Here is a 12,752-nt window from a genome sequence, read left to right on the forward strand (position 1 = left end):
GGCCCTCCAGCGGGGGACACACATCGCACAGCGGGGACAACAGCAGTGAGCAAGGTAGGAAAGGAGCCCTGGTGCTTGCTTAGCTGGAGAGCGGTCACCGGTGCGCCCAGCCAACGGGGACCGGTCCCTCTGTTTCCGATTTTGAAATGTGCTCAGGTACTAGGGGGCTTGTGCTGGGAAATGGTCCTTTTTTTTTTTTTTGACACTTTTTGCCTTTTTTTTTTTTTTTTTTCCATCTTCTCCTAGTAAAAGGATTGGCATCTTTAGGTCTTCGACCCTGCCAGCAGGCACATGTTAGAGCAACATATGTACCAAATTTCCAGGATGCTTAATAAAAATAAGCGATGGGAAGGGTGTTTTTTTTTTTTTCATTAAAATGGGCTAAGAGATGAAATCTTCAAAAGCAATTGTAATTAAGATTGCAGAAATGCATGCTAACATTTCAAAGATGCCATCAGAGCTTTGTTGCGTATAAAGAAGAGCTGCTAGCTGGCCCACTTTACTAAATCCTGAGCAGTACTTTTATTTACTTTTTTTTTTAAACTCAATTCCAATTTACGTGGATGCAAAAATGTTTTGTTTGAGTGCCAAGCCAAACAGAGTAACCAATGTAGCAGGACGAGTATGAAATGAGTTTGGTGCAACTGAAGTGGGGTGTACTGCAAGTAATCAGCGCTGTCTTAGGAGGTCCAAAGTTTAAAAAGCTGAAGTTCCGTGGTTTTTCTTTTTTTTTTTTTCCTTTTTTTTTTTTTTTCTGAGAAGCTGTTTAAATGCTTCATACTTTTTTTCTGAAGAGACCAACTGCAGTGGATTTAGCGTTAATTTAATGCAATTAAAATTTAAAAAGGATCCTTAATCTGAATATAAAAGGGAGTGCTTTATTGAAGTTGACTCTGAACTCAGAATAGGTATATACTTTTAAATTTGGTTTTATGATCGTGTTTCGTTCAAGTGCTGTTAGACAACAAAGGAATTGTGTTTCCAAAAAAAGGTTGAGCAGTACTGATTAGCACGGCAAAGGCTGCGTTTAACAAGATTAGTTTTTAAACTAAACCAGTATATTTTAATTTTTTATACGCATGGACGTAACTTACATTGTGAATAACATCTCTTTATAGAATTTTAAGTATTTGAGACACTTTATTGTTTAAAGAAAATTTGCTGACTTCATCGCAAGTATAGCCTAGTAAAAATGGGGCCTGGAATAGTAAACTGTTGCAGAGCTGAGGCAGAAACTGGTAACCTTCTGACCTCTGACTTTTACTGGAAAATGATATGCAACATAAATTCAAGGGGCCTTTTTTCTTTCAAGTATGTATACATATATATTCTAGTGGTGCTGTTCACAATGCTGCAGCTGAAGTGGTGTCAGCATGTTCATTAGAGCCTCTCGCTTTCGAGGCAAACTTTAAACCCCCGAGTTTTTTCAGGGTGAAAAAGTTGCTACAGAAACACGCTTTGAACTAAAACCTGGCATTCGGAGGGAGTTTTTGGGCTGGGACAGGGCTGCTCTTTTGTTCGACGGATGTGCTGTGTTTATGTGTGGACGTGCCTGCACCAAACGGCTGTGGGGAGGCTTTGCAGCATGCTCCCGAACCGCTCGGGCGCTTTGGAAATGGAGCTGCTCAGTTCCTTGTGTACTTTTTAAGGTTTGAAGGCTTTGTTTTCTCCTAAATGTGGCGTTTTATTAGTCTGGAGTGCCAGGCGTAGCTGATACTTTACTGCCATCATGGTTTGCTCCTAGCAAGGTGCGTGCTGTGAACTCGGACAGGAAGGGTTTTTGGAAGGGACCGTGGACTTGAGAGACTCGTGCCCCATCAGATATCCACGGGAGGGCTGTCAGCAATGCTTCTGAAACTTTAACCCAAATTCTGTGGCAGTTTTTGTTGAGGCTAGATTTGCTGCGAGGGCTCAGTAAAAGGCATTTTGTGAAGAAGGCTCATTGCATTAAAACTTTAGGAAGGAGTAAACAAGGGGGAATTTGCTAGCTAGGGCTCTTGGGAAAGAAGTTTTGGAAACGAGACCCTGCCCACTGGTTCTCTGTCTCTGGACTTGCCTTCTGGCCACTTGCCACCCATGGGAAATGCCCTTTTCTTCTTTTCTGAGAAATGGGGATGAGGGAAGAGTAGCTGTGGTCTTGCTGAGCTTTGCTTTGCGTTCGGTTTGCTCTAAGCCCCCTGAAGGCTGAGATTCGGAGGGAATCTCATTTGCTTAAGTGCACCCGTGCCCCCTGTATACACCTTGTGTAAAAAAAAAAAAAAAAGCACGTTTTTATCTGTGTTGTGCAGGAAAGAAGTCAAAGTAATCCTGAGAGACCAGAAGGGAAAAGAAGAAAAGACAGCAGACACCCTGCCCCTCCCTAGCCACCTTTTGGTTCAAAATGCCATGATTTCCAGGCTTTTTTTTCAGAGGCTTGGCAACACGGTAGCCAAAAGCACACATAGGCCTCTGCCAGCTGCTGCTTTTCGGGGCAGAAAATCAGCAGGTACCATGGCACTGGCTGGTGTACAGCAGCTGGGTGACAGCGCAGGCTGAGGACCCACCTGGCCCCTCCAGGGAGTGCAGGATTTAACCCAGGGTGCAGTGGCTGCACACTGCGTATGGTGGGCTGCCCTGGTTTTAGGAGTTTGCAGAAGTTCCTTTTGGTGCTATCATCCCAGAACGCATTTGCTCTCTGTGGAGATGCATGAGGTGGGGGTGACTTCACCTGGGTTTTGGTGGGCTTCACAGATGGTTGTTTAAAACCATTTTTCCCAGCTGCAAGCAATGGTTGTGGCCATACCGGGCATCAGAGAAGGGACACAGCCTTACCCCAGACTGCATTAAAGTCTGTTTTGGGACTTTCTGGAAGGTTTTCTCCTCTACCTGATACATCACTGCTCTTAATCCCTGCAGAGTGCATTTTTAACCTCTCGATGGCTGTGTACAAAACACATGGAGCAACGCAAGCAGGAGAGGCTCCCTTTCCTGTGAGCATGTTCAAGTCTTGTTTAAAGCATAAATGCATTTACTTAGTAGATAGCAACGACTCCCAGCTGCTTCAATCTATTGGAGAAATCCATATTTAGCTGCCAGGGAGCTGTTCTGAAGCCGTGTGCCACTGAACAGCAGGACGTGTTATTGCATAGCACATTGACACAGCCTCTTATAAAGGGCCGGTATTGTGGCATCGAGGCGGATAGCTCTAGTACAGGAATGCAGAATAATATTATGGAAAAGTTTCTAGGGCTGCCTTCCCATTGCTCTGAGCTCATTGTGAAGGGCCTGCGGAGGTCTGCTTCGAAATGGTGCAAAGGGAACCAAATTTACCCAGCGGAGAAATAACCTGCAAAATTCTATTAAAAAAAAAAAAAAAAAAAAGGCAGCAAGTTCTTAGGTCTAGTCGGGCGATGCAGCACCGGCTTGTTTTATTGCAGGTTCTTTCAGAGAGCCCTGTTTGTTTTAACAGATCTATTCTGCTTGTTTTTCCAAGAAGTCTGGCCAGAAGGATGCTGAACAAAGCCCTGGTACAGTCACTTCTGATCCAGAGTGGGGCCCTTTAATGCCCGTGTTTAGCTCTCCTTCACCACTTAAAAGAGAGACAAAAATCCACCAGCGTCTCCTTTTTGTGCGTATTGTTTCTTTTCCATTTTTTTTGTGTGCGAGCCTCAGCCCCGGCTCAAAACATTTTTTTAACCTCCCCAATCATCGCTGCTCTTTCAAGCGGCGGGTGGAAAGCGGCGATATTTCTTTATCAAAATGTATCAATGGCTGCAATGTTTTTCAGGCCTTTTGTGGGACTTCGGGCAACCGATAGGCAAAAGGCAATCCCGTTTATTATTGCAGGGAATCTCAAGGCAGTTGTTTGGAGCCGGCGAAGGCAGGCGGCAGGGCCGGGCGGCGGGGGAGAGAAGGGCCACATTATGTTCCAGATGACTGAGCAACGATTTATATACCCGCTCGCCTTTTTACATGGGGAAGAAAAGTAATAAGAGCGCCGAGGCAGGCATTTGAAGCGGTCAGATGGCCGATGACTAATGGGATAGGTGGGCAGGAGCCCTCGGATTGGGCGTCTTAATGAGCACATTTCGCACCGCGTTCGGGCTGCAGTTCCCCTTCACCTTTGCCCTTTATTGACCGAACCGACACTTCATTTTTCACATACTTCCAATTATGGCTTAGCTTAAGTGTCGCCCTGCCTCCTTTATTTCTTGCCCGCGAACGGCTCGAGAAGGGGCCGAGGCCGCGGAAGATATTTTAATTTGAAAAACTGCCGTGGCCAGCCGGGTTTAGGGTGTAACCTGAAACTGCTGTCACTTCGCAGTTTCGGGTGACGAAAACAAAAGTTTGAACGTTGCTTGTTTAGCCCTTTTCGCGTGGTTCGGAGGGGTGGGCTTGCTTTGCAGCGGGACAGGTGCTGGTGGCAGGAGTCTGCTCGGGGAGGTAACCCAGGAGCAGGAGCTGTGCCGTGCTCCATCAGCACGGGCGGCTTGAAGGACGTGTCCACGCTCGTGCAGCTTCTGCTCCACAGACCTCTTGTAGGGCGATGCCCGGAGATGTGCTCCGGCTGGCTGACGCACTGCACTCTCTTTATGGACCGGAGGAAGGCAAAGCTTAAAGGTTCTCAAGCCTTGGACCATTGTGCGGCAGCATTTGTTGTTTTGGTCGTATTTAATGCATGACTGTGTGCTGCAGCGTGGCCGGGCTGGGAGGCTCTGCCAGGCGGCTGCAGACGCTGCCGGTGGAGGCGCGGGCAGGTGGCATGGAGGGGAGGACAAATCTCCAGCTCTGCTCCCTGCAGGGCCGCGATGGATGCTGTGCAGCCCGAGATTTGTGTGCTCCCACGTCAGCTTTTGCATGCAGGATCCTTCCAGCGTGGAAACGCCTGTTTGCTTTTGCAGTGCTTTGGGGGTTTCCGAGCGTGCGGTTTTCCGACCGAACGCGAGCTCTGTCGGAAGCAGGCCCAGTAAGTCGTGCTCGCATCAGGTGGGTGGCTTGAGGAACAAACCAGCTGCTGTTAGACCTAACTTCCTGGCGGCGCTGCTGGGTTTTGCAGCGTGCCTCTCGCCACCCGGCTTTGTCACACGAAGTTTGCATGAATAATAAGTGGGCACGTCACCTGTGTGCCAGCGGTGCTCGCTTTGCATTTAAATACAGGGAAAGTGTAGGGACAATTATTTACATCCAAACAGAGGTCCCTAAAACACAGAAGTATTTATCTCAAAAAATGTATGAACTATTACCTCCTTTATTATGTAGCCCTCTGGCACAGTAATGGCATGGCATATTTTTACTATAATATGGTAATAAAAGAATATGTAAAAGGCAGACAAAGGTTCTGTCTTTTCACTAAGGTGACCCCTGTTACCAAGTAACTGCTTTACTTATGAGCTTATTAAAAACTCAAAAAATGAGCTTTTCATACTTCACAGGCATTGATGTGAAAATGAGCTGTCCTGTGAGTAGTTTTCTTGATCATTTTTAGAACAATTGATTAGCCAAAGAGCCGCTGTCATTAGTTGACATTGACTGATAGCAATTTGTCACAAGCTCCGAAGGTCAGCCAGGCAGTGGAAGCTTCGGCTTGTCTTTGATTGACCTTTTCTGATGCCATTATCATGCGATCGGTTAGACTGGATGTGACCCTCGATTGGAAAAGACAGGGCATTAGTCAACAGGGGCTGTTCCCGGTATTTTTTCCCGGTGGTGTAGATATTGTGAATCGCGAATTAAGCCTAATAGGCTTGTTTTTAAAAGGAGCAGCAGCAGGATCAGTTTTCTCTCGGAGGCTCTGCCATCCCGTTTGCCTCTCTTGCTTTTCCACCAAGTGGGCTGCGCTTGTTTTGCTTTGGATCAGCGTGAGCACCTGTGCCTCTTCGTTTGACACGAGATTAAAAAAAAAAAAATAAACAACACAAAACATTTACATGCACGGGCTTGGTAATTTTGAGCAGGGAACTCGAAGGATGGGTCTCCGGGTTTGAGGCTGTTCGTGTAGGTGCACATTCTTCAGCAGCACCAGCATTAATTATTTTTATCTCCTCAAAATCATGTTTTATTTTTTAACAGTGATTGAGTGGTTGAGGATTATGCTCATAACAACACGATGTCAATTTATCATTCTGCTCTAAAGCCGGAGGGCGTGAAACTGTTTTTTTCTTCCTTCTGTGGTTTGTTTTTTTTTTTTCTTTTTTTTTTTTTTTTTTTGGTCTCATCAGCCCGATTCAGCTGCTGAAGTTGGATTTTGGCAGCATTAAGCCTCTGTACTGCAGCTAGGTAGGGTTTCACTTCCAGTGTGGTGCATGGGGGAGAGAGCTCGTTTCGAAGCGTGTGCTGTGATTTGAGCATCAATCTGTTCCCGGTGCCAGGATTTATTTTAATCGTTCACATTAGCTCTGAACGTCTGTTATTAACAGGCGTTTGCCGTTCAGATTTGGCAAAACTAACTCAAATACTTACCAATATTGCTTGTTTTGCCTAAATGATGGGTAACACAGTCATAAACTGATTCCTTTCCTTGTAAAAACCTCCCTTCCTCCCATTTGCCTGTCGGGGAAACGTGAATATCTCCATGTAAGCACCAACTTGTTTTTCAGGTCAGCCCCCAAAGATAATAAGCAGTTCAAAACCAGCACAAATGTTTCAGCACACTTTAAGGTGACTTTCAGCCTTCCCTAAGTGGAAAAGCTTCAGGCCAGGAGGGGAGCAGAGCTGATCACGGGAGGAGGCAGATCCTCCAGGCTGAAGCTATTGCCTTCCTCGGCACAGCAAAAGGAGGGAGAAGGACATAGGGAACTGCTTACCTTTAAAGTGGCTGTGGAAATACAAATATTCCTCACTTCTCAGCCCATTGGTATTCATATGCTGAAGTCCTTTTTCTTTTTTTTGGGTGGGGAGCAAGAGACCTAACATTAGAAATGTCTATCCCATGAGACATCCATGTGGCCATGCACAAGTCTATGTGTACGTAGCCATGTACGTAAGGACGTGGTCCTGACCCTCAACCAGACATCCCATCAGCTTGTACAGACCCCAAAGGTGTTACTGCATGGCCCAAGTGCATTTTGGATGAATTTATTTCTTGAATACGCCAAAACTCTGGTGAAGCAGCAGGGAACAGCGGTGGGAAATACCATGTTGCTAAATCTCGTCTTGAGCTGTCCCCTACCATCTTGCTTTCCTTCTTGGATGGGATAGTGGAGAGGATTTTGATCGCAAGTGGTTGCGGAAACAGATTTTTGGTTCCCAAGATACCCCTTTTTTTTTTTAGCAATACTTGAGTCTTGTGTCTTGAAGATCAGTTTGATATGATTGCATTTAGAAAACGTGTTGCTTTTATTCTGTTGTGCTTTCTTCCCTACATATCCTGGGTGTGCTCCCTCAGCTCGTGGTGGCTCCTGAAGCCAATGAGCTTCCCATATGGCCCCCATGCTTTCCATGGGGACTGGTCCGGTCCCCATTTGCCTCTTTCAGATTTTGTTGACATCAGTTGGGTCTTTTGCTGTCCGATGCCGGCCGAACGCGACTTTCTGGTGTGTGTCATTGACCTCTGTAAATCAGAGGTTAAGAAAGCAAAGTGGTGTTCCCGAAATGGCCTCCGCTTTTGAGAAACATTTTATTGCAATGACTCTAAACCCGTACCCAGGCATTGTTTCTGGATTAGTGATGCAACAGGGTGCGGCCTTTGGCTGCTTTGTGTAAACCCTTTTTTTTTTTTTTTTTTTACCTTTCACGTGAAATGCTGGGAGGGGGAGAAAATAAGATGACTAAGGTTGGAAGAGTAGTCTTTAAAGTAATGCATCGGGGATGAAGCCAGAGCTTATCCTGCGATGCAAGAACGAGGGGTGCGTGTTCACCAAAGCCTTCCAGAGCATTAGCGGCTTTAAAAGAAACAAAAAGATGGCTCACCTTTTACATATTGGACAAACTCTATTGCTACAGCGCGCTGTGGAGGTCAGCGGGGGTCAAACGGAGATTAGACAAAATTCATGGAAAAATAGGCCCTTCTGTAGCTATTAAAAACCACGGCGCAGATGCCAGTGCTGGCCCGTAGCACAGCCAGTTCTGTCCAGCCCCGCTTTGTGCATGGCTTTTCTACACACCCATAATTGCTGCCATGAGAGACGGACACGAGATTGATCTGCTCTGGTTTCTACGTTAATTTTTTATTTTTATTTTTTTTAATTCGGGATGTAAGATACCCACTGATTTTTATTTATTTGTTTATTTATTTATTTACTCGATTTTTGATGAGTCTCGCTAACGCCGGCGTGCTTTAGTTGCTAAGAACTAGAAAGTAAGACGTAGTTTGTGTTTCCTCGCCCTTATTACCCCGGTGGTGGGAATGGTTTGACAATATTCATTCACATTTGACAGGCGATTGCTTCTGTAAATGAATGCACTCAAATCATAATTGTTGCAACAGAATTGTTTGATTACCTGGCAGTAGCCTCTTTCTCTGTGATAGCTTTTGGATCACCTGTTTGCTGAGAGCATTTGACAGTCCTCATGTTTATTACCCAATTGAATGTCAGTAGCAATTGCAGCTAAAGATAAACGAAAATGCAAGTACTTGTTGACCTTGACTTTTTTCCACAAGATATTGGACTTGATGGCTCTATTGCTGTTGAACTGATAAGAGTTATAAACAGTAGTTTAAGGAAAATGTTTTATTCCCAGAGGAAAATACCACATTGCTGTGGGAAATGGCATCTGACTCGCGCTCTCTGCCAAATTTGCTTGGTTCACCTTCATTTAGGCTGTGGGAAAATAAAATAAAAATTTCCCCTTTTACGACTTTAATATCTCGGCAAACATGAATTCCTGTGCTCTTTGTAAAGTTTTGTTGGCAGGCTGCTCAAACAGCATAAAGCAAGCGCGAGCCTTCTCCGTGTTTTATGACGTGCTATAGTGAGGATTCTCAATTCTTCCTCATTTTCGGGCTGATTTGATAATTACAGGGAGGGAGCAGAGCTTTCTCCTCCTGTTCCGTGGGAAGCTGAATGTGTCTGTAAGCGGCGCAGGTCAGGAAATGGGTGGCTGCAGGCACGGGGTAGGAGCGGGGTCTCTGCAGGCGGTGTGGGGCTGTGCCGGTGGGAGGGCAGCCCGGGGAACTGAGACAGAAAGCAGGGGATGATGATGCTTTTTTGGCAGTGTCCCAGGTGTGTCCCCTTGTGATTTTGGGGAGGAATTGGCCAGCTTGGTGTTGCATGACCCAGCCGCGTTAGTGGGACAGGAGGGATCATCCTGCTGCCCTGGCACATCTCACTGCCGTACCCCCCCTACTCCCTTTATTATTATTTTCTTCTTCTTTATTTCTAATCCTGCTCCAGTGTGAAACCTGAAGGGAAGCCTTCAATGGGAACAGGAGCAGGCAATAGGCTTTGAGATCTTCCGGGATGAAAGTCATTGTATAAACATAACGCGGAAAGAGCACAAAGGAGCATGGAATTACATTGTTTAAAACATAAGTCCTTCTTGTATCAGAAACTGCTCTGATAAACTCTGTACAGTGTTGCAGGAGCTTGTTAAAGCACAGAAATACAGGATTAAGCAGTGCTGTAACAGTTAGCAGAGTCAGAGTAGTAATCTTATTGCATTGTATTTTTTTTTTTAGGTAAGATTAAGCCGGCATTACATTATATGTTTGTGGGCGAGGGGGCATTCTTTCAGGGATTAATTAACAGGATCAACGCTATAAGATGCTGACATCATTTTTTTCTAAGCACATTGATGCACACGCGCCTTTTTTTTTTTTTTCTTTTTTGAATTCATGAATGAGAAGGGGACCTTCCTGGGTGATCGGGGTGGCTCTCACTGCACCACGGCACCACATCGGGGTGCAATTCATCGGGGACCATTTTGCGCTGGCCTGGGGACCCCACAGTCAGTGCCATGCAAAATATCAGAGGAGAGACCAAAGCAGCGTCCCATCAGGGCGAGCACTGTTTCCCCACAGCCCTCTGGCACCCTTTGGCACCCTGTGGCTTGGGAACTTCCTCATCGCCAGGTGGTAGCTTGTGTTTAATAGCCACGGATGAGATATGTGTGTGTTTATTTTCTTCCTCATATGTCTGTGAGCGGCAAAAACCTCACGTGGAGGTTGCAGGCAGTTTTTTGTGGTTGCTCTTCGCAGAAGCATAACGTGGAGGTGTTGGAAAGAAGAAGAAATAACCATACAAGCAATTAAAAATGTAGCAGGGGTGGCCTTTTCATCTACTCCTCAGTCCTTTGTTTTTCTGTGGCTGTTGCTGTGCCACAGGAGAGAAATGGCTCTTGCAGCCCTGAATGTGTAGGGTCTCAGGGCTGTAATTCTTTGTTGCAGAATGGCAGGAGAAGACCTACTAGGGAGGTACGGGCTATGTCCTCAAGAAGAAGCTGGAGGTGGTGGACACAGCCTAGCTGATCCTTAAATCTTCCCCCAGCTCTGCAAATAGCAATAGGTGTCACATGGATGCATGCTAAAAATAATCTGGAGTCTGTAGTGTCCCTGTGGAGCTCAGAAGGTATGACTTAGCTCTGCCTTGTCAGCAGGTGAAGGTCATGGAAGCAAGGCCGGTAGGGTGGAGAACCTTCCCCTGCTCCCATCGCCTTGACAGGAGCTGCTCCCTGCCCAGCACCGCGCTGAAGGAGAAACCAAAGAGTAGGGGGTGAGGTGGGAGCAAATCGCAAGGGGTGGAAAAGAAGCAGCAAACTGTGCTCAAAATGTGATGTTCATGCCATACTCCTCCCATTAGCAAAGCATCTCTGAATTCTCTCTCATGCTCCCAGTTGCAGCAGTGAGGATGCCCAAGGAGAGGTGCAGGATTCTGCCCATTTTCCATTTTCTTGTGTTTGCCTGGAATAACCCATGCAAATTCTCTGTGAGAGCAGCTGTGTAAAAGCAAGAATCATAATAACGTAATTTCAGTGTAACTATCAGACAGAATTGGTCCCGTGTTGTGTTTTTGTAAGAGGCTGTAGGTAAAGTAGGGGGTTCTCTTGTCAGCTGGTAAGCAGGCTGAGCCACAGAATCCTTGAATGTCGGCATATAAATATTTATAGTTCGTGTGTGTTTGTTCATATACAGGCTTGAGTGTGACTTCCTCCCACTGTTAGACATTTTTATTCTGTGAACCTGGCAAGAAAGGTGGTAAAATAACCTCCCTGGTGGAGTGCAGTGGCTTTTTCAGGACCCTCCTTATTTCCTTTTGAAAGAGCATCGTGCTAAGTTTCTTGGCATTACAGTTACAAAATACAAATTAGCGAACGGTGCTAACATTAGTGTCTCGCCACAGATTTAATCCATCAAAAGAAACCCTGAGGTGGCCATAATTTACCAGGTTGAACAGCAGACTGGAGAGCAGAGAGAGCTCATTCCAGTGCAGCATAGCCACATCGTCAGGAAACGTAAAGTTGGTGACTTGGTTTAATTTAATCCCAATAAAGTAAACAGCTAACAATCTGCAGGAATGCAGTCTGGAGCAGGAAGAGCATGTTATAACACGGGTGTACCAGCACTTCAGCAAGATTAATTATATCCCATAACTGATAAACACAGAATGCACAAATACGCAGTTTTGCAGCACGGCTTTTCCTATATAACATTTTAATATAAATTAGAATCGCCTCGTACAAATGAATTGAAATTCCATATGTTGTTAATGCATTAATTTTATTTACTGGTGCTGTTAGCGTAGGTGAAACGCCAGCGTTGAACTTAAAAGTGCCTCTCAAGTTGATAAATGCAAACTCGCTGTTGCCCGTATTAATACTCAATTAAAATTAATAATCAATTTGCTTGAATACTGGAGGTTAGCCAGGGATGAGGCTGAAAGTGTATTAGGTATATCATCCTGGTCTGAATACATCATATAGTGTTGCAAAAGCATTGTGCTAATTTTAGCCTCCAAAGAGGATGAAGATAAACTGCCTGCTGCTAGTTTGCCATATGCCATCCTGGTGATAATATTCAAGTACAAAATATTCTGCGGAGAGCCTTATTGTTTCAGTAAAAGAAAACTGGAAAAGAGTTAAGCAAATTTCTGCTCCGTAAACGTATACGAAATAATGAAATAAAACAAATCTCAGATGCTCCTAGATGAGATCTGTGAAATTTGTTTTGGTTTTATTGGCTTTCATGGGAGTCAACAATTTGTTTTAGTATATATTTGATCCAATTGTATCCATTTCTCGCATGTAAATCTTAAAATCAATCTAAATAAAAATTGATCTCCGTTCTGGTAGGCAAAAATATAGTCCGAGTCGCTCCTAACTAGTTAAAAGGCTCCCATCCTTCAAGTTTAGTGCAGGAATAAAGTCTCTGCCGAGCTGATCTTGTAGGAGACTCTCCTTCTTTGCCTTTGCTTGGTTGGAAATGCCAGCCCCCTCCCAGTCCCCATACTGGGAGGATTTGGCTGCCCCAGCCCCACCAAGCAGCGTTGGCCCTCACCGGCTGCGGGGCCAGCAGGCATGCGGGGCGGGTGCAACCCGGCCCCCCGGGTTTCGGGGGATTTTAGGGCTGGGGGGAAGCTTTGCATTAGCAAGTGGTGAAAAGCTTGACCCGAGGCTGACCCGGGTGAAAGAAACCCCCCGCCGAAGAGTCCCGTTTTGACATGGATACCTGTGGGGTGCGGGGAAGAGATAAAGCGAGGGGAGGCAGATAACGTAATCCCATTGACCTGGGAACTTTTCAGATATTACAAGCGAGCGAATGGCAGGAATAATAAAAGAGCGGCAATATTTGCCTGCCCCCCGTATCTGTGTAATGTCATTTCCAAAGGGCTGTAGTAGAT

At 45.6% G+C, this 12,752-nt stretch overlaps 1 protein-coding gene across 6 annotated transcripts in view; it reads left to right on the forward strand.

Annotated features, from left to right (window-relative positions):
• The window catches only part of MEIS1 (Meis homeobox 1), a 105,790-nt gene that overhangs the window by 26,945 nt on the left and 66,093 nt on the right, over positions 1 to 12,752 (forward strand). For all 6 annotated transcript variants that reach the window (XM_068675638.1, XM_068675642.1, XM_068675640.1 and 3 more), the window contains one exon: positions 1 to 54. This exon is cut by the window's left edge and continues 58 nt beyond it. In XM_068675638.1, coding sequence (XP_068531739.1) covers positions 1 to 54 — 54 coding nt within the window. The remainder of the gene's footprint in view (positions 55 to 12,752) is intronic.

Source organism: Anas acuta, chromosome 3, assembly GCF_963932015.1.
Source record: "Anas acuta chromosome 3, bAnaAcu1.1, whole genome shotgun sequence".
NCBI lineage: Eukaryota > Metazoa > Chordata > Aves > Anseriformes > Anatidae > Anas > Anas acuta.